Source organism: Alligator mississippiensis, chromosome 1 (assembly GCF_030867095.1).
Source record: "Alligator mississippiensis isolate rAllMis1 chromosome 1, rAllMis1, whole genome shotgun sequence".
NCBI classification, from domain to species: Eukaryota; Metazoa; Chordata; order Crocodylia; family Alligatoridae; genus Alligator; species Alligator mississippiensis.
This window is the reverse complement of record NC_081824.1, coordinates 25,047,473-25,072,910: the sequence shown is the minus strand read 5'-3', so window position 1 is coordinate 25,072,910 and position 25,438 is coordinate 25,047,473. Positions and strand designations below refer to the sequence as shown.

At 46.9% G+C, this 25,438-nt stretch overlaps 2 protein-coding genes across 4 annotated transcripts in view; one reads left to right on the top strand and one right to left on the bottom strand.

Moving 5' to 3' along the window:
- Positions 1 to 4,827, bottom strand: part of NBAS (NBAS subunit of NRZ tethering complex) — a 385,077-nt gene extending 380,250 nt beyond the window's left edge. The window contains exon 1 of one of the 3 annotated variants that reach the window (XM_059729540.1): positions 4,679 to 4,827. In XM_059729540.1, coding sequence (XP_059585523.1) covers positions 4,679 to 4,795 — 117 coding nt within the window. In that variant the 5' untranslated portion in view covers positions 4,796 to 4,827. The remainder of the gene's footprint in view (positions 1 to 4,678) is intronic. The other 2 variants (XM_059729533.1, XM_059729539.1) reach the window with 2 other exon arrangements.
- Positions 4,828 to 7,016: 2,189 nt separating this feature from the next.
- Positions 7,017 to 25,438, top strand: part of DDX1 (DEAD-box helicase 1) — a 41,301-nt gene continuing 22,879 nt past the window's right edge. Inside the window, exons 1-9 of the mRNA XM_006262060.4 lie at positions 7,017 to 7,106; positions 13,294 to 13,345; positions 14,628 to 14,691; positions 16,667 to 16,696; positions 16,894 to 16,990; positions 18,279 to 18,326; positions 23,378 to 23,461; positions 23,742 to 23,825; positions 24,218 to 24,294. Coding sequence (XP_006262122.1) covers positions 7,091 to 7,106; positions 13,294 to 13,345; positions 14,628 to 14,691; positions 16,667 to 16,696; positions 16,894 to 16,990; positions 18,279 to 18,326; positions 23,378 to 23,461; positions 23,742 to 23,825; positions 24,218 to 24,294 — 552 coding nt within the window. The 5' untranslated portion in view covers positions 7,017 to 7,090. The remainder of the gene's footprint in view (positions 7,107 to 13,293; positions 13,346 to 14,627; positions 14,692 to 16,666; positions 16,697 to 16,893; positions 16,991 to 18,278; positions 18,327 to 23,377; positions 23,462 to 23,741; positions 23,826 to 24,217; positions 24,295 to 25,438) is intronic.

Genomic DNA, 25,438 nt, shown 5'->3' with positions numbered 1-25,438 from the left:
ATTGGAAGCATCTGACTGTATTTGCACAATCACCAGATAAGGGATCTTATCTGCTTGTGCATTTGCACCTTGTTCAGACTTAATGCTTCTTACACACAATGTCCCCAGCTGGGGAGAGAAGATAAACTCACAGAACACTCAGTATCATTGTATGTAGTTGACTGCTCATCTGCATCAACAGTTTAGTGCCCTCCTGAATGCTGAATTCTTAACTGGAAATAGAAATTATTTCCGCAGATATGAATAACTTCACATTTAACAGAGGACTCAGAACTCAGGTGGGGAACAAATAGCTGATACAAACACATGCTCAATAAAAATCTAGTTTCCATACAAGGAGTCAGAATCAGGAAAACAGAAATCAGAGGAATATTTCATATTTTCATAGTAGCTAGGGACAGGGGGGACCTGAACAGATCATCTAGCCTGACCCCCTGCCACAGGCAGGAATGAATGCTGGGTTCACAAGACCCCAGACAGGTGATCATCCAGCCTCCTCTTGAATTTGCCCAAGGTAGGGATGAGGACCACTTCCCTGGGAAGTTGGTTCCAGATTCTGGCCACCCTAACTGTAAAATATTGCCTTCTGATCTCCAACCTAAACCTATTTTCCATCAGCTTACTACCATTGTTCCTTGTCACCCTAGGTGGTGCTGGGGAGAAAAGGGCTCTGCCTATTTGCTGTTGATCTCCCCTGATGAGCTTGTAGACAGCCACCAGGTCCCCCCTCAGCCTCCTCTTGCTGAGGCTGAACAGGTTCAGGTCCATCAGTTTCTCCTCATAGGCCCTGTCCTGCTGCCCTCTCACGAAGCGGGTGGCCCTCCTCTGAACCCTCTCCAGGCAGGCCAGTTCCCTTTTGAAGTGCGGCGCCCAGTACTGGACGCAGTACTCCAACTGCGGCCTGACCAAAGTCGCACAGAGGGGGAGTATCACCTCTCTGGACCGGCTTGAGATGCACCTTTGGATGCATGACAAGGTATGGCTGGCCTTGCTGGCTGCGGTCTGGCATTGGCGGCTCATGTTCATCTTGGAGTCAATAATGACTCCAAGATCCCTTTCCACCTCTGTGCTTTCAAGAAGGGAACTCCCCAACTTGTATGTATGCTGTGGATTCCTTCTTCCAAGGTGCAGCACCCTGCATTTGTCTACGATGAACCCCATCCTATTCTCATCTGCCCACTTTTGTAATCTGTCTAAATCTAGTTGCAGCCTCTCTCTCCCTTCAAGTGCGTCCACCTCGCCTCACATCTTACTGTCATCAGCAAACTTGGACAGCGTGCTTTCCACCCCCTCATCCAAGTCGCTGACGAAGATGTTAAACAGTGCGGGCCCGAGGACCGAGCCCTGGGATACCCCACTGCTCACATCTCACCAGGTTGAGTACAACCCATCCACCACTACTCTCTGGGTGCGCCCCATCAGCCAATGTTTTACCCATCCAACTGTGCAGGCATCATTGCCGCAGTTGCCTAATTTATTGATGAGGATGGGGTGAGAGACAGTGTCAAAGGTCTTCTTAAAGTCTAGAAAGACTATGTCCACGGCGACAACATCATCCAAGGATTTAGTTACTTGGTCGTAAAAGGCAATCAGGTTGGTCTGGCAGGACCTGCCTTTGATGAGCCCATGCTGATTGCCCCTGAGCATGATCTCCCCTGCAGGCCCCCCACAGATGTGCTCCTTGATGATTCTCTCCAAGATCTTCCCGAGCACCAAGGTGAGGCTTATGGGCCTATAATTACTTGGGTCCTCCTTACTCCCCTTCTTAAAAACAGGGACCACATTAGCCAGTTTCCAATCCCCTGGCACCTGGCCAGATGACCACGAATGCTCATACAGCCGGGCCAAGGGCTCCGCGATGACCCCTGCCAGCTCCCTCAACACCCTTGGGTGGAGGGCATCTGGACCTGCAGATTTAAAAATGTCTAGCCCTTCCAGAAGATCCCTAACTATATCTGCACTGACTGAAGGCTTGATAGAGCTATCCCCAAGATTGTCCCTACCTCTGGGTAGGTGGGATATCCTGGTCCCTGTTCAGGAAAACAGAGGCAAAGGAACTGTTAAAAATATCAGCTTTCTTGTCTGGCGTGGCCACCAGATTACCATTTGTGTCTTGCAGAGGCCCTACACTGCCTTGCTCCCAATGTACTTGAAAAAGGACTTTTTGTTGTCCTTAATCCTGGACACTAGCCTGAGTTCCATCTCTGCCTTGGCCTTCCTAATAGCCCTCCTACACTCCCGGGCCAAGGAGGAGTATTCCTCCTTGGTGATAGTTCCTCCCTTGGCTTAGTTATTTCCCAGCCAACCGATATTTTTCCCTGGGGTGTTAGAGAATCACTAAGACATACAAAAAACTAAAACTCTTGGTTCCAAAATGATACCTTTTATTAGACCAACTGGAAAATTGCAAGAAAAAATGTCCTTTTCTGCAAGCTTTTGAGATCAAAGTCCCTTCATCAGGCTCTAGGAAAAAAGTGTAGATGGTACAAGATGGTAAAAAGTCCCCATAGGTAGGAAATAAACTTCATGTTTGCACATAGGGAGCTGAAGATGGAAGGCTGTCCCTCTGGGTCCAAGAAAGTGTCTTTGTGAGCTGTGTTGAGCTGCAGACTGGGGCACTGGCCAGACTGGGGGCTCTGCATGGGTTCTGTCTGACTCGCACCTCTGGCCCTGTCCCCATCCTGACACCTGCAGCTGCATCCTGGCCATGACCCTGGCTGGGCAGGGGCAGCCATCCCCAGCCTCACACTCCCCTCTCCGCTTAGGACAGGATGTGGCCAGGCCAGACTGGGCTCTCCACAAAGGGCTGCAATGCAGCTGACTTTGACTTAGCCCAGCAGCACACAGCCAGGATGCAGCAGCAGGTGCCAGAATGGGGCCAGAGCCATGAGTCAGAGCAGGGCAGACAGAGCACATGCAGCATCCCCAGCCTGGCCAGCACACCAGTCCCCACCCCAGCCCTTGCCCCAGTGACAAAAGTACCATGCTTCCCAGCACATCCCAATAGCTGCTTTGGCTCCGTCTGCTGCAACACACACGTGCTTGGAAGCACACACACATACACATGCACATGCACGCACACCCCCAACCCCCAGATTCCCACCAATCTGGTACTTTTGCTTAAATTTTCTCCAGTGGCCAGGACATTGAGACAGCCTATAAAATCTGGGATTGTCTCAGCCAATCCAGGATATACGGTCACCCTACATATAAATAGTCTAGATTATTCTCAAAAATGCCCATATTTTGTCGCTTTGATTAGTTTCCACTCTGGCTGTTATCTTTTCCACATTTGATGTCGACTTGCAATATGCTTCTTTCATTCATTGAGATGTGAGCCGAAGTGAAAGTGTTTATTTTAGTCAAGTGTTTGGTATTATTTCATTCTTGCTTTTATATTGTTTTTATTTTGGATTTTAAACCACATTTCCAGACCCATTTCATTGTCACTTCCTGCAACTTCATTGGTGTCAAAGGTCACGTGACATCACTTCCTGATGTGATACTACTTCCTGTGAGGCCTTTGAATATGGCTTGCTGGCCCACTGGGGGATAAAAAGTTTGTGATCTGGCCCCACATTCAAAAAGGTTGGACACCCCTGGTCCAATAAAGGGTATCATTTTGGAACCAAGAGTTCTACTTTTTTGTATGTCTTTTTGCCTCGGACCAATGCAGCTACCAAGTACACCCCTGAGAGAATCACTAATTGGTTCAGTTGAGAGCAGTTAAAATGTTTTCTTTCATTCATACTCAGTTATAAACACAAAGCAAATAAAATTATAGGAATAGACTTTGGTGTGTGACCACGTTACATACCCACCCATATTTTGGTCCGTGCATGTGCGCACCATGTACACAGGCACACCTTGATAGGTGCATGTGTGTGTGTGAGTTGTAACCCGCACACGTGCGCATGCACTTTGATGGGCGCATGCGTGTGTGTGTGTAACCCACACACACGCACACACTTTGATGGGCGCATGCATGTGTGTGTGTAATCCACACACGCACACACACTTTGATGGGCGCATGCATGTGTGTGTGTAATCCACACACGCACACACACTTTGATGGGCGCATGCATGTGTGTGTGTAATCCACACACGCACACACACTTTGATGGGCGCATGCATGTGTGTGTGTAACCCACACACGCACACACACTTTGATGGGCGCATGCATGTGTGTGTGTAACCCACACACGCACACACACTTTGATGGGCGCCTGCATGTGTGTAACCCACACACGCACACACACTTTGATGGGCGCATGCATGTGTGTGTAACCCACACACGCACACACACTTTAATGGGCACATGCGTGTACATAATGCATATACCCCCACACTGGTGCGTCTGCACATGCATGACATGTACACCCCCCCCTTTTGGTAGCCACATGCAGACACTTTGGCATATGCATGCATGTTATGTATGCAGACAAACACTCACACTTCGGTGTACCCACCCCCCGGATTTGGGTACAAGCACAGGAAGGTGTGTGCCCCGCCCCACCCGGCTCAGCTCACTGGAGCAGGCGCGGGGCAGAGGCCGGGGCCGAGGGGCGGGGCCAGGCTCCGCGCGGGCCACGCCCCCTCCCCTTGCGGGTCGTGGCTGCCCTTCCCCCCACCCGCCCGCAGCCCTGCCCCGAGCCCCGCGCGCAGGCCCCGGCCTGACCTGCACCTCGGCTTCCGGCGGCCACTCGGTGTTGATGAGGAGGTCGTAGAGGATGTTCTCTTCTCCGCCCGCTGCCACCTCCTCCTCCTCCTCCTCACCGCCTCCAGCGGCAGCCATACTACCCGTCCCCGCTCCTGCTACGGCGGCCGCGAGCGGACAGAGCGCTCACTTCGCTCTCCTCCGCGGGGGCGGGGCACCTTCCACGTGGCCAGGGGAGGGAGGAAAGTCCCTTCTGGGCTCGGGGCAGGGTTTGCACCTGCGCAAAAGTTGTGCTGAGGTCGGAAGGAGCCAGAGTGCGCTCATAAAGCGCAAGGGCAGGCGGGTAAGGGTAATGCTAGGAGTAGATTGAACCAAGACCGCGCAGACCGGAGAGCTGTCAAGACTTAAAAGGAAACGCCAGTGGTGCCATGTCACGTCTGGCCTTTTCTGTTTCGGCGGTGCCGGACTTGTGTTTTGTACTCGTCCAAACGGCCTCGTTTTATTAGGTCATGGCAAAAAATATATATAAATAAGTGAGACGGCCAGGAGCTCTCGCTGTGCTGCAGTTTGTCTTCAAGATTCAGGTATCCAGCTTGCAGCAGTATTGGTCTAAAGGAAAAAGCAATCCAGACTTGAAGTAGAGATGACATCTTTTATTAGACCAAGATTTTTGCAAAAAAAAAATTTCTAGAAAAAAATAAAGATTTGGGGTTTTTTGTAAAAATCTTGTTGGTCTAATAAAAGATGTCATCTTTACTACAAGTCTGGATTGCTTTTTCCTCTAGACCAGTACGGCTGCAACCTGGATACCTGACACATGGAAGATATTGAATTGTAGCAGCTTTTTAAAAATGAAATCTTCATAATTTCCCAAGCAGGAAGCAACTGTGACCACCTGAAACCTGAGATATTGCTCCTGCTTTGGTCCAAGGTAATTTGCATCATAACACATCCTCACAGGAGAGCTGAGAGATGCTTCATCAGTTAAGAACTGCGTGTTCAGAGGAGCTGTCCATCGATTGACTCCTGTGAAATCCCATAAAATATGAACTGTCATTTCTACCCAAGAGAACTTTTACTATCTTTTCTGTGATGCCTGATGAAAGGTGTTTGTGCCCAAAAGCTTGCAATGAAAGAATTTTTTTGGAAAAAAATCTTGTTGATCCAATAAAAGATAGCACCAGTACCATGAGCCAATTGCTTTTCCAAGATTAAGGAACTAGAAATGGATGAGAAAATACACACACACACACACACACACACACACACACACACACTCTGCATTGTTAAAGTCCTCATTACACACACACGCTCATAACACACACTGCATAGAGTCCTCATCTCTCACACACACACACACACACACACACACACACACACACACGCAGAGTCCTCATGCTCACAGAAGTTTGCAATAAGATGCATGAGGTCTGTAGTACTTTTCCCCTTCGGAGCCACAGGTCCCAATCCCAGTAGCTCTGCAAGGGCATCCAGGGCACAAGAGCAGCCGCAGCAAATCGAACAGCCTTGCCAGTGCTGCCCCAGGTCACGAGGCTCCTTGCAGCAGGCTCTGCCCAATTTTTGGAACTTGCGGCTAATTCTAGAGGCTCGTACAGCTCCAGCGGGAGCCCTGCCTGTGAGCTGAACGGAAAGTGAGCAAGCTTGAGTAAAAGAAAACACTTCAGAAGTATTTCCATGCCGTGTCTCATTTCTATGTAAGAACCCTGTTACCATTCACGCCTTGTGAGACAGGGAACAAAGGCACCACGCTGCACACTTGAAAACCTGTAGAAATACACCCCTTGCACAATTCCAGGATAAAATACTACAGTCAAGAAATGATTCAGGTTTCTGTTCAGGCCCAGCGTGTTCCTTGGGCCTGGGTTATCACCCGTGCGGTGGCGCGGCGCCACCCCTTCTCCCAGTGCCACCAGGCCCTGCCTTCCACGCCACATTGCCCTGACTCCTCCAGCCCTGGGCATGTCCTGTGTGGATCCCAGGTGGCACCAAGGGGGGAAAAAAAGTGTCTAGTTCTCCTGGCTGTGGAGGGAACTAAGCAACCCTCCCTCCCGCCTACAACTCCCAAAGCTTAAAAAAATTAAAAATAGATTTAAAAAAAAGCAGCAGCCTCTTTTCACAACAGTAGGAGCCAAATGGATGGTATTTTAGAGCCCCTGGCTCCTGATTCCCCGGGTTGGGATGGGTCAGCGCGAGGTCCAGGGGCGGGAGCAGGCAGAGGCAGGCGCGGGAGGACACTTGGGGCTGCGGGACGGTCACGCTTTCGGTGCGACTTGGGCCCCGGCTTGGGGACGAGCCCGGCCGCTCCACGCCGGAACCTTGGCGTCGCGTGCGCGGGGCGGCCCGGGCGGATAAAGCGGGGACAGGCTCGCGCCTGCGCGCTGCGACGGGTTGGGGCTCGCGTGTGGTGCCAACATGGCGGCGTTCTCTGGTACGTGGGAACAGGCCGGGCAGGGCCGGGGCGGCGGAGGAGCGGGGGAAAGGATCGAGGAGCGCAGATGAGTGAGGCAGGGGGTGTCTCGCCGTCTGGCTGCAATAGCCCGGGCTCCTAGGGTTCCCCCTCGGGAGCGGCCCGAGCGCGGGGCCTGCCGGGATATCTGCCGGCGCGAGGCCTCCCGAGCGGTAACGTGGAGGCGCCCCTCCCCCACGGGCCCTGTGTGACAAAGCGGCAGCAGCGGGTCCCGCCGCCTCGGGCGGCTCGCGAGCACCTGCTGGCGCGGCGCGGCCCGGCCCGTTTCAGGGACTCTGGGAAGGGCTTTCGTCCCCTCTCCTCGCCCCCGGGAGATGGCCAGGCTGTTTTTCAAGCCTCCTCTGCCCTTGGGGGTGGTTGTGTAGGTCAGGCAGCAGCAGGCACAGGGCCGGAGTGGCTGGCTGGCTGTTGCTGCAGCTCCTTGTCCCTGCCCTGCCCTGCCCTGCCCTGCCCTGCGTGCGTGCGCGCGCCAGGGGCGGTGGGACTAGGGACGCCAACTTTCCCTGAAGTTATCCTAGGAGAGTGAAATTGTCCCGTTCTCCCCCCCCCCCCCAACCCATTATATTATTTTCTTAAAATAGGCTATTAAAATTGCTGGATTGCTTTCAGCATCACCGGGAAACGGATGCCGATTCCAGTAGACTCCCGGCCAGTTCATGGATTCTGATATTGGAAAAGGCCCTAACACTATATTTGCACCCTAACCGTCAGCAGCCAATCGGAGTGCTCTGGACAGGCAGAAACACATAGCAGAGCGCAGACATGACAGCAGGGACTGAGGGGCCCTCCTTGGCGGCAGAGGGAGATGGCAGGGACGGGGGCCGCCATAGTGGAGCAGTGGGGGCAAGGCCCATGCTGCTCCTTGGAGGTAGAGGAGGTGTGGGGTGTTGGCCACACCCTGCCCTACGCAGTGGAGCACCGCCATAACAGCAGGGATGGGCTGGAGCTAGGGAACAAGGCCAGCAGTACTGGCTTTGGCCCCCCTGCCCTGCTCCTTGGAGCCAGGGGCTGGAGCTCCCTCCCTCCCCCCAAACAACAGCTGGTGGGGAGGGGAAGAAGGAGAGGAGGGGAGGGGGGTGACCAGTGGCTGCGCCTCACTGCAACCGTCACTGCAGTCACAGGCCTGGCCTGAAGCAGTGCAGGGGGGAGGCGGCCCTGGCCCCCAGCCCAGGCTCAAGGTAGGGGGAAGGGGCTGGACATAGGCCTCTCCCCGCCTACCTTCCCTCATCATTTTTGACAGGAATTTGCTAGTTCATATATAGTAAGGCTGGGAGGGACCTTGGAAGATCATCAGGTCCGGCCCCTTGCACCAAGCAGGAAAGACAGCTGGGGTCAGGTGACCCTAGCAAAGTGTCTGTCTAGTCTCCTCTTGAAGATTTCCAGAGTAGCTGATTGTACCACCTCTGGAGGGAGCTTATTCCACAGTCTGGACATGTTAGTTGTGAAGTAGTTTTTCATAATGTTGAGCCTGAAACAGTCTTCTAGGAGTTTGTGGCCGTTACTCCTAGTTTTCCCCAAGGGTGCCCTGGTGAACAGTTGTTCACTGAGCTCTTGATGTGTGCCTCTGCTGTAGTGGCAATTTGCTACCAAGTCCCCTCTCAGCCTTCTTTTTTTCAGGCTGAAGAGTCCCAGATCCCTCAGGATTTTCTCCTATGCCAATCAGGGAGGGTTGGCAACCCTAGGTGAAACACAGGCCTGTGCATGGGCAGGGTAATAGGAGGTCTCTGCCAAGGCGTGCAGCTCACCAGCAGCACAAATTCTTAGCGCTGCCTCTCCTTACAGTTTTAGGTCTTTAGGTCCCATATCAAGAGAAGATGTCAGAGAGCTTTCTCCTGTATTGTGTGTTTTGAGGCATCTTAGGTTATGGTGACTCCTAGGTCACAAAGAAATGGCTGCAGTGTTAGTCAAAGAATCAGATGAAAATAAGTGAGACACTTCGAATGTGCATGTGTTCAGTTGATAGATTAGCTGGAAAAAACCATTAAGAAGAGACATACCAGTGGTACTGTAAGGCTGCTCTCATTCTAGAGATTGCCCTGTTGGAGCTGGATGAGATAATAGTACTAACTCGTTACACTGATTGTAAGCATTGCAGTACCAGATGCTTATGTGCTTGTTTGGATCCTGCATGGTAGAATCAGAGGGAAATTCATTGTCTAACCTGTTAGCAGAACTGCACAGTCTTCCCTGACATAACACAAGGACATAATGCCCTAACCTGCCACAGGTAAAGCAGGGGACCATGGTGGCCAGTGTCCTGCTGCTGTAAAGGTTTTAATGCACATTCAAGATCCCAGGAAGAGGGTCATGCCCCTCTGCTGCAGAGGAAGGCAAAAAAGAAATAACTTACCAAGCTAACAATGGGGTAAGACCAGGGGTTGCCAAAATATAGTATGCAGGGTGGATCCAGCCCCAGCAGTTCCCTCGGTCCTGCCCAGCCCAGGCCAGGATGTCCGACAGCGCTAGACATGCCTGCTGAGATCGGAAGGAGCATTGGTGCCCAACGCAGGCTGCAGTGCAGGACCTGATACTGGACACCTCTGGACAGGAGCCCAGCAGCAATTGGCTGCGTTCTCAGAGCTGCTGCTCCCAATCGCCCTTACTGCCTGGTGTGTCTGCTACAGCCCCCATTGTGTGGCTCCCACCCAGCACTTGCCCCTTGACGTGACCTGCAGGGCCCTGCCTAGCCTGCATTCTCCCTCTCTGTGGCCCAGGCTCTCCACTGCTCCCCACTTTGGTTGTGGCTTTGCCATCTCGCAAGCCCCAACCCACTGCCAAGCTTCTAGTTCTACTCGGCCCTTTGTCATCCCGAGTGCAGAGCCATGATCCACTGCCTGCACACTCCTGCCTGCAGAACCAGCACCCACCACAGGGGCATGCAGGTAGGAGTGTGTGGGATCATGGCTCTGCCATGAGCTCCAGCTGGGATGGCGGCACAGATGGGCAGGGAGCAGGGTGGGCACACAGGGCCAAGGCTGGGATCCCAGACTAAGTAGTGGCAGTTTGTGGAACACAAACAGTAAGCGGCAATTTCATGGCTGATGGGACCAGGCTTCAGGGGCTGAAGGACCCCAGAGCGTGCAGAATGCAAGGGGTTCCTGCCAGCTCTGCAATCCCAGAGGGGGCTTGGCTCTTTCTGCAGGCACCCTGACACTCCGTGGAGCCAAGCTTTAGCCCATCCTGCACAGCGCCTGGAGAGATACCTAAGCGGGCGCCATTTTCAGCCTCCGGGCATGACTGGAAAGAGCCAGGGATGGTAACAAAGGGCTGACTGAAAGCGGAAGCTTGGCAGTGGGTCAGGGTTTGGGAGGTGCCAGAGCTGACACCAAGGTAGGGAGCAGCAGAGGGACTGGGCTGCAGGGAGACAGAGTGCAGGCTGGGCAGGGCTGTGCAGGTCATATTGGGTGGGAAGTGCCAGGTGGGAGCTGCACAGTGGGGGGCCATGCTGGAGACTCTGCACATTGGGGTCGATTGGGAGCAGCAGCTCTGTGAATGCAGCTGGTCGCTGCTGGGCTCCTGCCCTGCAATCTTGAGGTCTGTGTGGCAATTGGCCTGGGCCTGTATTGGGGGGACTAGCGTCCAGCCAGGAGGACAGATTGAGGCTGCTTAGGGATTTTTGGTTAGCTGTTGCTGCCAAGGCAGGGGTGCCACAGATGGGAATTCTGACTGAGCCCACAACAGCTCACCAAAACTCACTATGTGGCCTGCAGGCCCAAATAATTGCTTGCCTCTGGTAAGACTGACCTGAACAGTCCTTCCTGACCTGAAGTCTGGTGACCTGTCAGAACCTGAGCGGAGGGGCAAGACTTACTAGCCAGGAACAACCTCTGAGTTTCAGTTTCTCAGGCACAGCCAACACCCAGTGCTTTTAAGGAAGGCTTAAAAAATATCCCTGACATGTGTAGTAGCATGCGGAAAGGAAGATCTATTCCCTTTTCTTTATAGCAGCCATTCAGGTATTTGAAGGCTGCTATCATTTCTCCATTAAGCACTTTTTCTTCAAGCTGAATGTGCCTGTTTCCTTCAGTCTCTCTTCACGTGACATGCCTTTCAGGCACTTCCTTGATCGTTCTTGTTGCCTGCCTCTGGACCCTCTCTAACTTCTCCACATACTTTTTAAAATGTGAACCACAAAACTGCGCACACAGTCTAGATGAGACCTAACTAGTGCAGAGTGGAGAGGCACTCTCACCACCTGTGTCTTGCACTTAATGCTTTCATTGATGCATCCCAAAGCTATATTTGCCTTTTGTGTAGCTGCATCGCACTGCAGAGTCGCAGTGAGTATGTGCTCCACCAAGACGCTTCTCGTTAGTGCTGCCATCCAGCCAGGTGTCACCCATGTTGTATTTTTATTTTTTGATTATTATTCCCCAAGTGTAGCATCCTGCACTTGTCAGCGTTGAACTTCATCCTGTTGGCTTTAGCCCATTTTGCCAGTCTGTCAAGATCCTTCTGGATTGTGCTTCCATCCACCAGTGTCTTCACAATCCTTTCCAGTTTCATTTATCTCCGAGTTCTTTAAGCCCGAATGTATCGCATACTGAATTGGCGTAACTGATGCACCTAGTTATTTTGAGCCAGTAGCATGGAAGTATAAGCAAAAGTAGAAGCTGAGGGTATTTTATTTAACTGTAGGATATAAGAGACAACAATTGTTTCTTTTTGAACACTAAAAGGCATGAGAACTGTATTATCCCTTCTGATGACCTAAATCTATGATGATGTTGCGGTAGCTTTGGATTCTTGAACTCTCCGATTCAAATATCGGTGCACAACAGTGTTAAGCCTAGTTAGAGATAGATAGTATGTAGCTTTGAAAGGTGGGAGGATTTGGGGCTGTTTGAACATCAAAGTTGGTGTAGTGCAAGGTCTGATTATCCTTAGTTTCTGTGTACAGAAATCTTACCTGCTGGTTTTCAGGCTTAGAAAGTTTAAACATTTATGTCTACGGGATTTGGCCTAGGGCAGCTCTCTACATTGTGGGTCAGGAGCCGAAATGTCACGCTGACGGCATAATACAATCAGCTGGCTTGGGTTATGGTCCTGGCTGCCATTTCCGTTGCTGAGCAATAGGAGCAAATGCTGCAGCTGGCAAAGGGAAGAGAACTTAATTCATCCATCAATTTATAATATTAATATGACAGTATTCTTCAGAGCATTTATGTTTGTGTAAGCTGTGATTTCTGGGTCCTAACAGCAGAGCTACTTTCTTTGAAATCCTCTGTAGCAGAGTTGGAAGGGACTGGAAGCTGTAGTAAATAATCTCTTTCAGTTGGCTATTTGGTGTTTGTAAACTGACTGTAACTGTGTTTTTGAGTTTGTGGTGAGGAGAATTAGGAGGTAAAAGGAACAGAGTGAAGACTGTGTTGGGGAAACTTTTGCTTTATGTGGATGGGCTTATAAAATTACTTGGGATGGAAGACTGAATGCAGCACTTATTTACACTAAATCAGTGCCCTGTAAACATTTGTATGCTTTAGGAGTGCTGCTACTAAAGAATACCTAGTCTGGCATCCTGGCATTTCCAGAGCCTGCCAAAGTGAGACTGGGGATTCTTGTATGATATACTGCTGATTTTTATTTTTTTTTTTAAATCCTTTTTTTCCTTTTCCTCTGTAGGGAAGAAGGAAGCCTTTTTCTTTTTTTCTTGAGATGCTTTATTGGACTAAGTGTCTGAATTGTCTATATGCTTAGTCCAATAAATCAAAAGAATCCTCTTGGTCTTCTCCTATTCCTTTCACCATCATGGCTATAACAACACTCACAACAGCCCTCCACCCATACTTATTCTCTTAGGAAATTTAATTAAATGTCTGTTGTGGATAAAATTAACATTTTAAGAGTAGGGAGAGCTGAACTCTTTATTTCAATATGCAGTTTCACTGGATGTGCAAATACATCTCCATCACAACGAAGAATCTGAGCATTTGGTGCTCAAACTCCTACCATGCTGTTCATTCACCTGACTCCTCTTCTGTAATTATGTCTGCATTCACCAGAAGCTGTCAAAGTAGAGAAAAAGAACAGACAGACAAAAATTTACCCATAAAATGTTTTGTGTTGCAACCAACTGGGGAGCTGGCGTTTAGAAACAATTTCAAACTGTGTTGAGGTATCTAATACATATTTCTTTGCTTTCTTACAGAAATGGGTGTGATGCCAGAAATAGCTCAAGCTGTAGAAGAGATGGACTGGCTGTAAGTATAAGCACTTGAGGGGCATGTCTACATGTGCAGTTGATGGGAAGCAAACTCCAGAGCTTATTGCTCCTAGGCACGACATTTAAATGTGTGCCCAGAACTGCAGCATGTCGAGCCAGGTTGGAGGCCTGGGAGTCAGCCTGCTTAACCTGGGACTATTTCCCCCCTGGCCCCCCTTCCCGGCTCAACAATGTGTTGTGGAGGGGCTGGCTGGGGCATGAGGGGGTTCCAGTGTAGGGCTAGGTGACAGGCAGCCCCTGCACTGAAGCACCCTTGTGCCCCAACCAGTCAGGCCAGTGTCTATGCATGCGCTGCTGCAAAGTAAAAAAAAACAAACACCCCCCCCCCCCCCCCCCCAAAAAAAAAAAAAAACCAAAAAACCCTCTGTGGCAGGATAGTACTTGTATTTACGAGTACTATCCTGTTGCGGAGTTGATTAGTTTACTGCAGCCTAACAGGGGCTCATGTATAGACATGTGACATTTACTGCAGAGCTCATTAGCTACTCCACAGTAAACATCTTGTGTAGATGTGCCCGAGTTAGGGTTTTCTGTTAATTTTTTTTCCTTATGTATTAATAATGTATAACTTAACTTTCCAAAATACCAGTTTCTGTATTTGTTTGAAAGCAGAGATGCATATGCAGCCCTTTATCCATGGTAAGACTTAACTTCTTACCATGTGTGACTGAAAAAGCCAACAAATAAGCGTAGACCTAGTCAAGTCTGGAAATTCAAAGCAAGATTTTGATTGTAGCTTGTATCTTGGTTCCTGTTCTCTAAAAAGTTCTGTGCGCTCAGCTTCGTTGTGTTTATGATCAGCTTCTTAAACCAGTAGTATGATTTAACCAATACAGAAAGTGGTTTCCAAGTTGTAGTTTGTGAATTTCTGATGTTCCACAGAGTATTTTATGGATTGTCTCGTTCTGCTGCCAAAAAGTTGTCTGGTTTCATGAGTTTGGCTTGTCCCTGCTTCCCAATGCTAATTGAGTTATCCAGAACTGAACTGATCAGTTAAATACTTCATTTCAACATCTGCTTTAAATCAAAGTTAAGAATGTTATCTGTAGAGATCCCATAGAATACATTTCTTGCCTATATAAACAGAAATGCATTCATTTGTTTATTTGGTATGTATGCTTCAGGATATTGGCTAAACTGTTGTTATGACCCACGTTTACTTTCAATAGTAATTCAGAATTCTGTCACATACAGTATACTAGCTCTTTAGCCTATGGCATTGTTTGAGTTTTAATCTAAAGTGTTTTTTCCTTTGCTAGTCTTCCCACAGATATTCAAGCTGAGTCTATCCCCTTAATTCTAGGAGGTGGTGATGTCCTTATGGTACGTATGCCAGTAGTCATTGTTTAAGACATATGGGCTTTGTTTCTGAAATTTTAAGTGTTCACAAATTAGGTTGTTCAAGCCTTAGTTTGGAGCGAGTTTTGTGAAATTTTAGTCACTGCACTTGTAATTGTTTCCAGAATGTATTAGACAAGAGTGTTTTACTGAAACAAGATTTTTAGTGGACTACTGCGATGCTACTCTGATACTGCATGTAACTGCCTTGAATTTATTAATGCATTGGTCTATTTTTTATTATAAATGAATAATGATATACTATAAATTAATTATCTCAGTCTTGGAAGCAAAAGTTCTAGTTTTTTTGTATGTCTTTTTTTATCTCAGTCCTCGCACTTAATGTTAAACAGGTAAGGGCCAGTTACATCATTAGTTATGTTTGGCTTTTTTATTGTCAAATGGGCATCAAAGATACAGGTTTGTACTGTATGAGTTCTTAGAAACCTAAAGAAAAAATAAAAATAACTAATATTGCAATTGATTTCTAATACACCTATATTGTCTTTCTCTGGGGTTTTCCCTTGTAAGTGTTCAAATCGACCTTTAAATTAGTCGAGAGCAAGATTGTAAATGTTTTAAATATGTACTATTTTAAATGCTTTGGAGTGGTAGGGTCTCATTTAGATAGCAAGGTAATACACAACTGTTTCTGGTAAGGTAAATTGTTTTTTATAGTACATCCATGTGGTCACTTCTGAATAGCTATGATTTAAAGCTACTGTAGTTTTCATCCCTTAGAACTCCAGAACATCCCACGGACTACATTCAGATGGTACATTAATAATGAAAAGTTGCCACCTCTGGTGGAGAGTGGAAGACAAACAAAAAAAAATATTAAATGTACTGGGTTAAAGTGCCAGCAAAAAATACAGCAATAATCAAGCATCCTCTTATGAAGGAATCTTTCTATTGAATATTTCCTCTCAGCCTGGAGCTTTCTCAACTGCACATTGCAGTTATGTTTAGTTTCTACCATGGTGGGTCTGCATAGCAGTGAGCAGTGCTGAGCTGTACCTTATACATCACCAAGGGGAGCTGGAACTGACTTCCATTCAGGCCCAATGGCTAAAGTGTAGGGAAACCAGTTCATCCAGGTTTGTCTAGATGGATGGAACCCAGAGAACTGAAAACACTCAAACAGGAAAGAAAAAGAATGGAAATAATCACAGAACCCGAAAGACATAGGGGAACTGCAAGGGATTGACAGACACCTTAGCCAAAATACAGTTTTAGGCCAAGTTTTTAACTAAAGGACCAGACAAAGGAGAACACTAACTGAACAAAAGGAAGAGCGACTAACTTTGAGAAGTCATGAGAAGAAGGGATCTCTGATTCCTGAAAGAACTTGAATTGGAAAGACTATTCTAGGAACTGAGATGGGGAAAAATCATGCATCTGTGTGTTTTGTCCAGATTTGTGCTTTGCTTGTGTTATCTAAAATAAAGAGTGAACAGGGTTTTGGGGGAGCAAACAAACACAGATTCTGAAGGGTTCAGCTCTTCAGGGGAGAATGTCCTTAAGCCACTGAAAAATCTGCAGAGTTAGCACAAAACATGAAAGCCTGGTCTTTTGCCTTTGGATACCAGAGGCAAATGTTGCTCAGGAAACATGCTGCAGAAACGTAGACAAGTAGACTTCAGACCAAGCTATAAGGTACAGAGGAAATTCAGATCACATTTGTAAATTATTTAAAATTGACGCAACTTTCAAATTAACACACTGAAATATTTAAAGTTTGTAAATGAGGCCTTACCTGACTATCTTGCAAAGTGAGTTGTTTGTGCTCTTCACCCTTGCAATCCTTTATGGATAGCTATAGCAGTGCTATTTTATAGACCTGCTGTAGGCAGATAATAAAGGCAAAAGTAAAATTTAAAGTATGGTAGAATTTTAAATGTTGCTCTTTAACTGCTCTAGTTTAAATTCTAAATCCATGTTTAATTTCTTTCCAACCCAGGCTGCAGAAACGGGGAGTGGAAAGACTGGTGTAAGTATTGCATTTTAATTAATGTATTAAAAAAAAAAAAAAACAACAATAGGGAGAAGAGGGTCCGTATGCATGCTTTCCTCAAAGACTTAAAGTTCTGATGATAAATACAATGGCTTACTCCAAACATCTGATTCTGAAACATTTCATAATATATAAGTATAAAAATGTGGAAATAAAATAACTTTGTGTTTTAGGCTTTCAGCATTCCAGTTATCCAGATTGTTTATGAAACACTGAAGGACCAGCAAGAAGGCAAGAAGGGGAAAGCAACCATCAAAACTGGTGGGGCTGGTAAGTCTCTGTACTTACGGTTGTAATTTTTATAAAATTAGGAATGCCATTGGACTAACATACAAAACTTGGAACTGAACATTTAAAAAAAAATCTTTAACACAATATTGCTTTACTTTTAAATAGATTTTGGATTTAAAATGTTTATGAAAAGGGGATGTTTATACAGTATATGGATATTTAAGGAGGTGACTGGAGCTGTTGCAGTAGCTTTCAGATTCCAGTCAAAATTGGAGTCTGTTGTATGGTGATGCTTTTGCATGGCATCTAATGCAGTGATGCTTTAGCTAGCTGCATGTGTGTTAGCTTTGGAAAGAGAAGCAGTGTAGTTATACTAGGGACCTAAAGTCCCTTCTAGACATGCCCTTAGTATAGGTGATGCACCTCTTTGCCTTAGAATTGTTTCTATATATTTGGTAATATTAATCGGTAATGATTAACTTTAAAGGCTGAAAATCTTGGGTTTTATGGGTTTCAGGAATATGCAACTATAGGTATGGGTATGTATACATTTGGAGCCATTTTAAAAAGGGAATTTTTCAATAGGGAGCTGCTGATTGGGATTGCACAGTGGCTCTTCAGTACTAACAGTTGTGTGCGCAGGCCAGGAGAAATACAGATGGAAAAAACTGTTCCAACTTGAACCCTGGATGAAGCAGTATTAAAGTGAAGCTTATTGGATACATGAAATATTGTTCCTAGTTTGTGCGCGCACAATTGTTAGAATGGAACAGCTGCTGCACATTTTGAAGAAAGTTCCTTCTTCCCTCTTGAAATGGCTCCACGTGTATGTGTGCATCTCCATGTTGTTGTCCTCTGCAGGATGCATTAAAATAAATAGCATTCTAGTCGATGGCTTTTTAATAGATATTCAGTACAAATAATCTCCAAACAAATACAAATTATATAAGCGTAGTCATTGCGAATGTCTTGCTCTCAAAATATCTTGAGAACACTTGTATTTTCCTTAATACTAAACTCATCTAGTGTGATCATGTACCATAGACTGTATAGCCCCTAGTTGCTTGAAATGTAATTTTAAACAAATGCAGAACATTTATGATCTAGATGTCCTCTGAAGGCTTACTCATGTTCCCAGCTTTCAAGTTACCCATATATCTGAAATTAGGCCTGCCATTTTAAGAACTCAGTCTTTAAACCCTTCTTTTCCTAAATATCCAAAATATTTATCACATTACATATTGCTTGCAACTCATGTGAATTCTTAACTTCAGCTGTTCTTATTTTATTGGTTTAATGTCCTTTTCCTGCTTTCTCTTTTAAATAGTGCTCAACAAATGGCAAATGAACCCATATGATAGAGGTTCAGCTTTTGGTAAGTTATCTTAAAACTGCTATGTGAATAATACATTTGAATCTTTATAATGTAATGTGTAAATATAAGGGTTTAGTTCTGAGTACTGTTCAACAGTGTTGACTACTTACATGAGAGATTTGTAGGATCTTAACCAAAGTTTTATCCAGTCTTGGCACTGGGAGTAAAATGCCATCTGTGTGTATGTGGCTTATTTATTGAGAACTATTTGTTTTCAATATGAGTTTTTTGTTAACACATGGAAGAGCATCAGTTTTGCACAGTTAGGCCCCTAGCAGACATTACACTTATCACCCTATTAATGAGTTGAATGATGAATTTTGACATAAATTACTTGAATGTATGTTATCACCAAATGAAAATGGCAAATGAGCTGCAAAAATGGCAAACTAACCTCAAAGAGATTATTTCTTAAACGTAGAATTTGTAGCTCATTTTATATAGTGCTTCAATTTCAGTTATGGCATATTACACATCAGGTGGTAGGGCTTCCTTAAGTTCTCCAGTATCTCAGGATACACTGCTTCATCTTCCCACCCCTCACCAGGGTTGTCAAATACAACTTAAAGCTGCCTGTGGATAGCAGCAGAGTGGGGCATGCTCTTCACTCTCTAATTAAATCAGCAAATGATGCAGCCCTGGCTGCCGTTGCCAGTCGGGCTAAAATCACAGTGCCTGCAGTCCTGTTCAGGGGAGGAGATACCCCTTGCAAAGAACTGAGGTGACAAGCTGATTGATGTAGGAGGGAGCCTTTCCCTTGGGGCTTGACCCCTCCTAGGAACAGCTCTGGGATCCAGGCTGTATACAGGCTTAAAACATTATGGAGCCTTTCTGCTTCCCAGAGCATAACCAATAGTGTTCCAGATCCCAGGCTGCAGGTTTTCCTGGACATTTAAAGGTCTTACAAGCCTCTCGGCGAGCCCATCTGCTCATTTTATCACCCTTTATCACTTCAGAGCAGCCTTTGTCTGTTTAGAGCATGCCTTTTTGTCACATTCCAGTCGGGGGGCTCCAAATGTGTGGCTGCCCATATAAATTTATTTTTGTCATGCCACAAACTTTATAGCTCGACAAAAATAACATCTTCCAGGAGCCTTAGTGCAAGGCCTACAGAATTGCAACTTGATCTAACATGTTTATTTCCAGGCAAAAATAGTGAAGATTGCTTTATTGGCAATATAAATTAAGGAAATATTTAAGACCCAATGAGACTCTTGAGAGATGTAACTACAATAAAACATGGAAAGGATTTTATTATTATTTTTGTAATATCTCTAGAATGATTATAAGTTTAGACTGTCTTTTTTTCTGAGAGAGTGGCTTTGTCCCCCACTATGCAGAGAGATCCTGTATCTCATTTTTAAGAATGCTCCACTTTTCTACCCACTTCTACCCATAGAAGCTCCAGTTTCTATCCATTTAATAATAGGTTGGCAGCCTGAAGGTACTGTGGTGTTAACTTGGTTTATATATAGCATTTTTTACATAAGATACACTCGCTCTATATTCCAATATTTACCTCCTATGAAGATTATGCCGAATGTTGGTTTGACCAAACTTTAAAGTGATCTCTGTGTTCTTAAAGCCATGCTCAACATGGAATACTTTTGAAAAAAGGACTGTGACAGAATTCTGTATGCCTAGGAACATGTTGGTTTAAACTGTTTCCAGCAGACTTCTTCTAGAAAGGAGTGTTAACAAATGTTTAATCTTGCTTTTCTATAAATCAGGCTTGTCCAACATATGGCCCGCAGGCCGCCATGCAACCCACCAAGCCATTTTCTGTGGCCCGCGGTGCTGCGACGGGAAACGAAGGTAAACACTGTTTACTTTCGTTCCCACCCCTTGTCCCTCCCTGAGCCCCTCAGCAACTTCCTAATGGCTGCTGAAGGGCTGGGGAAGGGACAAGGTTCCCACACATACCGCATCAGCTTGACATTGGTGACGCGGGGGGTGTGGGGGGGTGGGAAGAGGAGTAGCCATGTGCCGTTCGAGACAGGATGAGCCCGGCTGGAGCAGCAGGGGCTCAGCTGCACTTTCCCCTACCTGTGCCGCTCAGCCCCAAGCAGCACATGGCTCCGCCGCCGCTTCTGCTGGCTGCTGACCCGGGCAGATCTGTCCCATCCAGAGCAGCGTGCAGCTGAAGCCGGCTTCCCATGTGCTGCTGGGGATGGGAGGAGCCCAGCCGGGTCTGCACTGGCCAGCAGATTGGTATAACGTGACAAGCCTATGGCTGGGGAGGGGTCAGGCTCCCTAGATCTGAGACCTGATGTAGGCTATGGCACAGAGACTCACTCTGGAACAACGTGCTAATAAACTTGTGTCTATACCTGCCAGAAACCCAAGTAGCTGGTGGTTGATACCTGGTAAGCTCATGTAGATGCTTATTGCTTTCTGTGTGGCCTTAAAAATGTTTTTATCTTACTAAAATATGCCATACTTTGTGAGAGTCATTGCCTCTGTATGAGAGAGCAGAATCATAGCCACTGAACTAAATTCATGCCCTGTGGGAATAATCACAATTCAGCAAAATGGGTGGGAAGGAAAAGCCAGAGTTCTAAGTGTGCACCCTAAAAGAGGCCATGAAAGAGTCAGAAGCACAACCTTAGAACCAGGACGGCAGTCCAGGAGGCATGATGAGAATCCTCTACTTCCATGAGATTTAGGAAAGCAAGAGGACATGAGAACAACATGTAGGCAGTGTAGGGCCTTGGAGCCATGTTAATAAGTGAAGACAACTGTGTTCCCACTCTGGTCAGTGACTAATTGTGGGTACATCTTCACTAGCTTCAACCCACTCAAACCTGCTGCCAAAAAATAAGCCCTTCCTACCCACTTACACTTTACTTGCTCTGAACTGGAAATGAGGCAGTAGGGGCCTTTCTAGGGTGGTCCAAGGACAGTAGAAGCAGATCACGCACAGAGAGTGAGAGATGTTCCTAGAATGTCCTCACCACCACATTTCTTCTGAAAAGCAGGGATGTCCTGAGGTTCATTTAATGTTTGTGAAATGCTTGGAGAGCCCCACATAGATACACTGCATAGAAATGCAAAATATATTTTTACTTATTTGGTTGGCACCTTGGGCTGAGATTTTTCGAAGCTGAGTCAAAAGGCCAACTTCCATTAAAGTGAATGGGATTTAGAGGGCTCCAAATCTTTTATGACAACTATGTAACATGCCTATCTACCCCTTTTTGCAAATCTCAGCCTTAGTTTGGAAGCTTAGCCAAAGAACATAGCATAAAAAGTGCCATGCTTGGTCAGCCCAATGGTCCATCTATCTCAGTATCCTGTCCTAAACAGTGGCAGAGGTGGATGCTACAGAGGGAGAGTTTTGAACTGGTTAGACCCATTTCATTGTCACTTCCTTCAACTTCATTGGTGTCAAAGGTCATGTGACATCACTTCCTGATGTGATACCCTTCCTGTGAGGTCTTTGAATGTAGCTCTCCGGCCCACTGGGCAATAAAAAGTTCATGACCTTGCAATTAGACGTGCACTGATACATTGGTCTGTTATCGGATCAGTACCAATATAAAGCAAACTGGCTATATCAGATATCGGCCTGATGGGGCCAATAAATGCCCATGCTGCATGCAACTGCAGTGCAGTACTCAGACAGCGAGGAGCAGAGCTGGCAGTGTGGAGAGCTTCCTCCAGCTGGTATGTCGGGGGGGCAGATCAACGCCCCCTGCAGTGAGGGAGGGTGTGGAGCTGCAGCTTGTGGTGGGGAGGAGGTGGCTCTTGCCTCTGCTTGCACCCCGGGAGGGCACGGGGTGGGGCAGGCTGCAGTCGCAGTGTGAGCTGGGGCTCTTTTTGGCAGGAGCTGGGCTCAGAGTGGGTGCCAGTGGCACTGGGAGGATGCTGCATCCACCCCAAATTTTGCCACCGCACTGCTGCCAGTGCCACAGCCACACAGTGCAGCCCTGGCTGTTCCTGGCACATCGGTGGGGGTAGAGCATTAAGCTGGGGCTGTGCTGAGTGGCTGGCAGCAGCACTGGGAGTGGAGCAGCAGCAAAACTTGAGGTGGATGTAGCATCCTCCCAGTGCCAACGGTGCCTCTTCTGAGCCCCAGCTGCAGCCTGTCCTGTCCTGCACAGATCTGGGGGACACCCCCCCCCATGCCCTCCCAGGGTGCAAGCAGTAGCAGGAGATGCCCCCTCCACCTCCCCGCCCCACCTGTGCAGTGCCTGCCCCCTCCCTCACCACAGGGGATGTTGATTTGCACCACACCGGACATACCAGCTGGAGGCAGCTGCGTCAGAAATTGGATCTGTATCGGCCAATATGCTTCCTTAAATATCAGCTATCAGTATCGGTGCACCCCTACTTGAAACAAAACCTTTCCAAAGATGCAGTTTTTTCTAAGAATATTGTCATTGTTATTTTTTTTTCTTCCATATCCTTGAAGCTGTATGCGTACTTGTACCTTTCCAGATCTGCACTCCATTGTGAGAAGAGGTGGTAAACTCTGCTTATTTTAAATGTCATTAGAAGAGAAATTTAGTTCAAGCACTGAAGGAACAGACATTTAAATATGCAATCATAGAGAAGTAGGGCTGGAAGAATGCTCAGAGTATCATTTAGCCAGACCCCTACACAAGGCAGGTTCATTCCTATCTCAACCATCCTAGACAAATTTTGTCTTATCTGTTCTTAAACTTTACAAATAACGCTCTCTCTCAACTAGCAGACACAATGCCCAAAACATCTGTAATGGCTTAACTTGCCACAGGTAAAAGCAGGGGAGCAAGGGCATCATTGGTGTCCTGCCACTGCAAAGGCAGAAAGGAGTGTTAAAATATGCTGAGGAGATTCGAGAAAGAGTACCTCACTGCATTGGAGCTTTGTTTCTTCCTCCTCCTGCTGAACTGTCCTCCCCAATTTTCACCTGCTCTGGGCTGCAGTTCTTCTCAATAGTTATTCACCTTTTATTTGGTAGTAACAAAGGATGAAATTAGATTCAAACTGGGTCAGAATTTTTACAGGTACAATATTAAGGTGCACATTTTTTGATGACTACCCTTAAAATATTTTGTCTTGTTCAGCAATTGGTTCTGATGGTCTCTGTTGCCAAAGTAGAGAAGTAAAGGAATGGCATGGGTGCAGAGCAACCAGAGGAGTGACTAAAGGTAAGCATAACATTCTAATTAATATGTTTTAGGAAAGTTTAACTTTCTGACATATAGATAATTGACTTTATCAACCTTATTTTTCTGTTGTTAGTCTTAACTTGTATATAGTCAGAAAAGTCTTTGAGCAGAAGTTAACTTTTATATATTTTTGGGGTTTTTTAATTCTTTTAAAAAAGGAAAAACTTTATTTTCCCTCTTCAAATAACCAAATTTAACCATTTTAACCGAGCTTGAATCAGAATGTTCCATATGTACTTACTCTTCTTAATTCTTTTAGGAAAATACTATTACGAAGTATCCTGTCATGACCAGGGCTTGTGCAGAGTTGGTTTCTCCACCATGCAGGCTTCATTAGATCTAGGTGAGTTAACTCTTAATAAGAAAACTCTGAAACCCAGCTGGCCTGCGGCAGTCGTTGCTATGGAGGACTGCTACAGTCTTGCTGCAGGCTTGCAAACAGGAAGGCTGCCTGAGGAGTAAACTCTGCTCCTCTGTTTTCATTTCAGTAAGGAGCTAGGAGTGTTTAACTCAAATGAGCTAAGACCAGAAACAAAGCATTGTTCTGCTATCTAAGGCATGGTGTTAGAGTAGAAGAAGACTCTAAAGATTGTTTGGGATTGAGTATTGGATGGTGTGATAGTAGTACAACAGTTTCGAGACAGAGACAGTGACAGTATAACCAATGGTAAATGGAAAAGTATGAACTCTGACCTTCAACCCAGATTAAAACTGTATATGTTGCTTTGATTCTAGGCACTGACAAATATGGCTTTGGGTTTGGTGGAACTGGAAAGAAGTCTCATAACAAACAGTTTGACAGTTATGGTGAGGTGAGTTTCAATTGCTTATTGCAGGGGCTTTCAAACTTTTTTAACAAATGTACCCTTTCTGCCTCAAAGTTTCAGCTCATGTACCCCTTTATATGAAAATTATTTGGGGGAGCTGAGCACACGTGCACCCCCCCCCCCAAGCAGGTAAGTCTGTGGGGGAGGGGAAAGGTCTGCAGGTGTGGGGCAGATTGAGGCCCCCACACTGAGGGACAGAGTGGGGCACAGATGGGGGCTGGGGTGAATAGGGCCTGGCCGAGCCTGGGCCACTTGTCCAGGGGCGCGGGGGAACTCTAGCTGCTGCGCACACCCTGACAGGCCCAGGGGGCACATGCCCACCTGATCTCTGCGTGGGCTTTGTGTGTCGCTGCAGCTGCCCCAGGAGCGGTGTGACGGCTGTGCTGCACCCCCTGCCTGCCCAGCAGTGGACGCATGTGACATCGCACCAGTCCCGGGGCAACTACAGCAGCGCACAAAGCCCAGTGCACAGTGCCCCCCAGGCCTCCACTGGGGTGTGTGCAGTGGTGGGAACACCCCCCACACCTCCTACGACCTTTTTAAGTACCCCTAGGGCAGGGGTCAGCAACCCCTGACACGCATGGCATGCAAGGCCATTTTGCTCGGCACACCACTGCCAGTCTGGGCTCTAAGCAGCTGCTGCTAGCCATGGAGCTCAGGCTGCTCCCAGCAGGCAGCTGGGAGGCTGCAAGCCCTGCTGGAAGCAGACGACGCTCCATGGGCCGGCTGCAGCCGGGAGGCTGCAAACAGCTGCTCTGGGCTACGGCATGTTGGCACTCCGGCACCTTCCAAGGTAGACATTGTGGTTTTTTCGGCACTCCGGCCAAAAATGTTGCCTACCCCTTCCCTAGGGTACGCATACCCCCAATTGACAACCATTGGCTTTTTGTAGAATTACATTTTGCATCCATTACATTTCTAGTTTTTAGAAATAAAGTTCTTTTATGTTGGCTCTGTGCTGTGCCATACATTGCTAATCTTAGAGAGTGAGACATATAAACTGAACTTAAAATCCTACAGGTACTTACACAAACCAACATTTACAGTGGTTAACTAAACAAATTAGCCAACATCTAAATCTTAAGCCTAAACATAGCAATAGAGAAATATGTTTGGAGTGGGGAAGAAT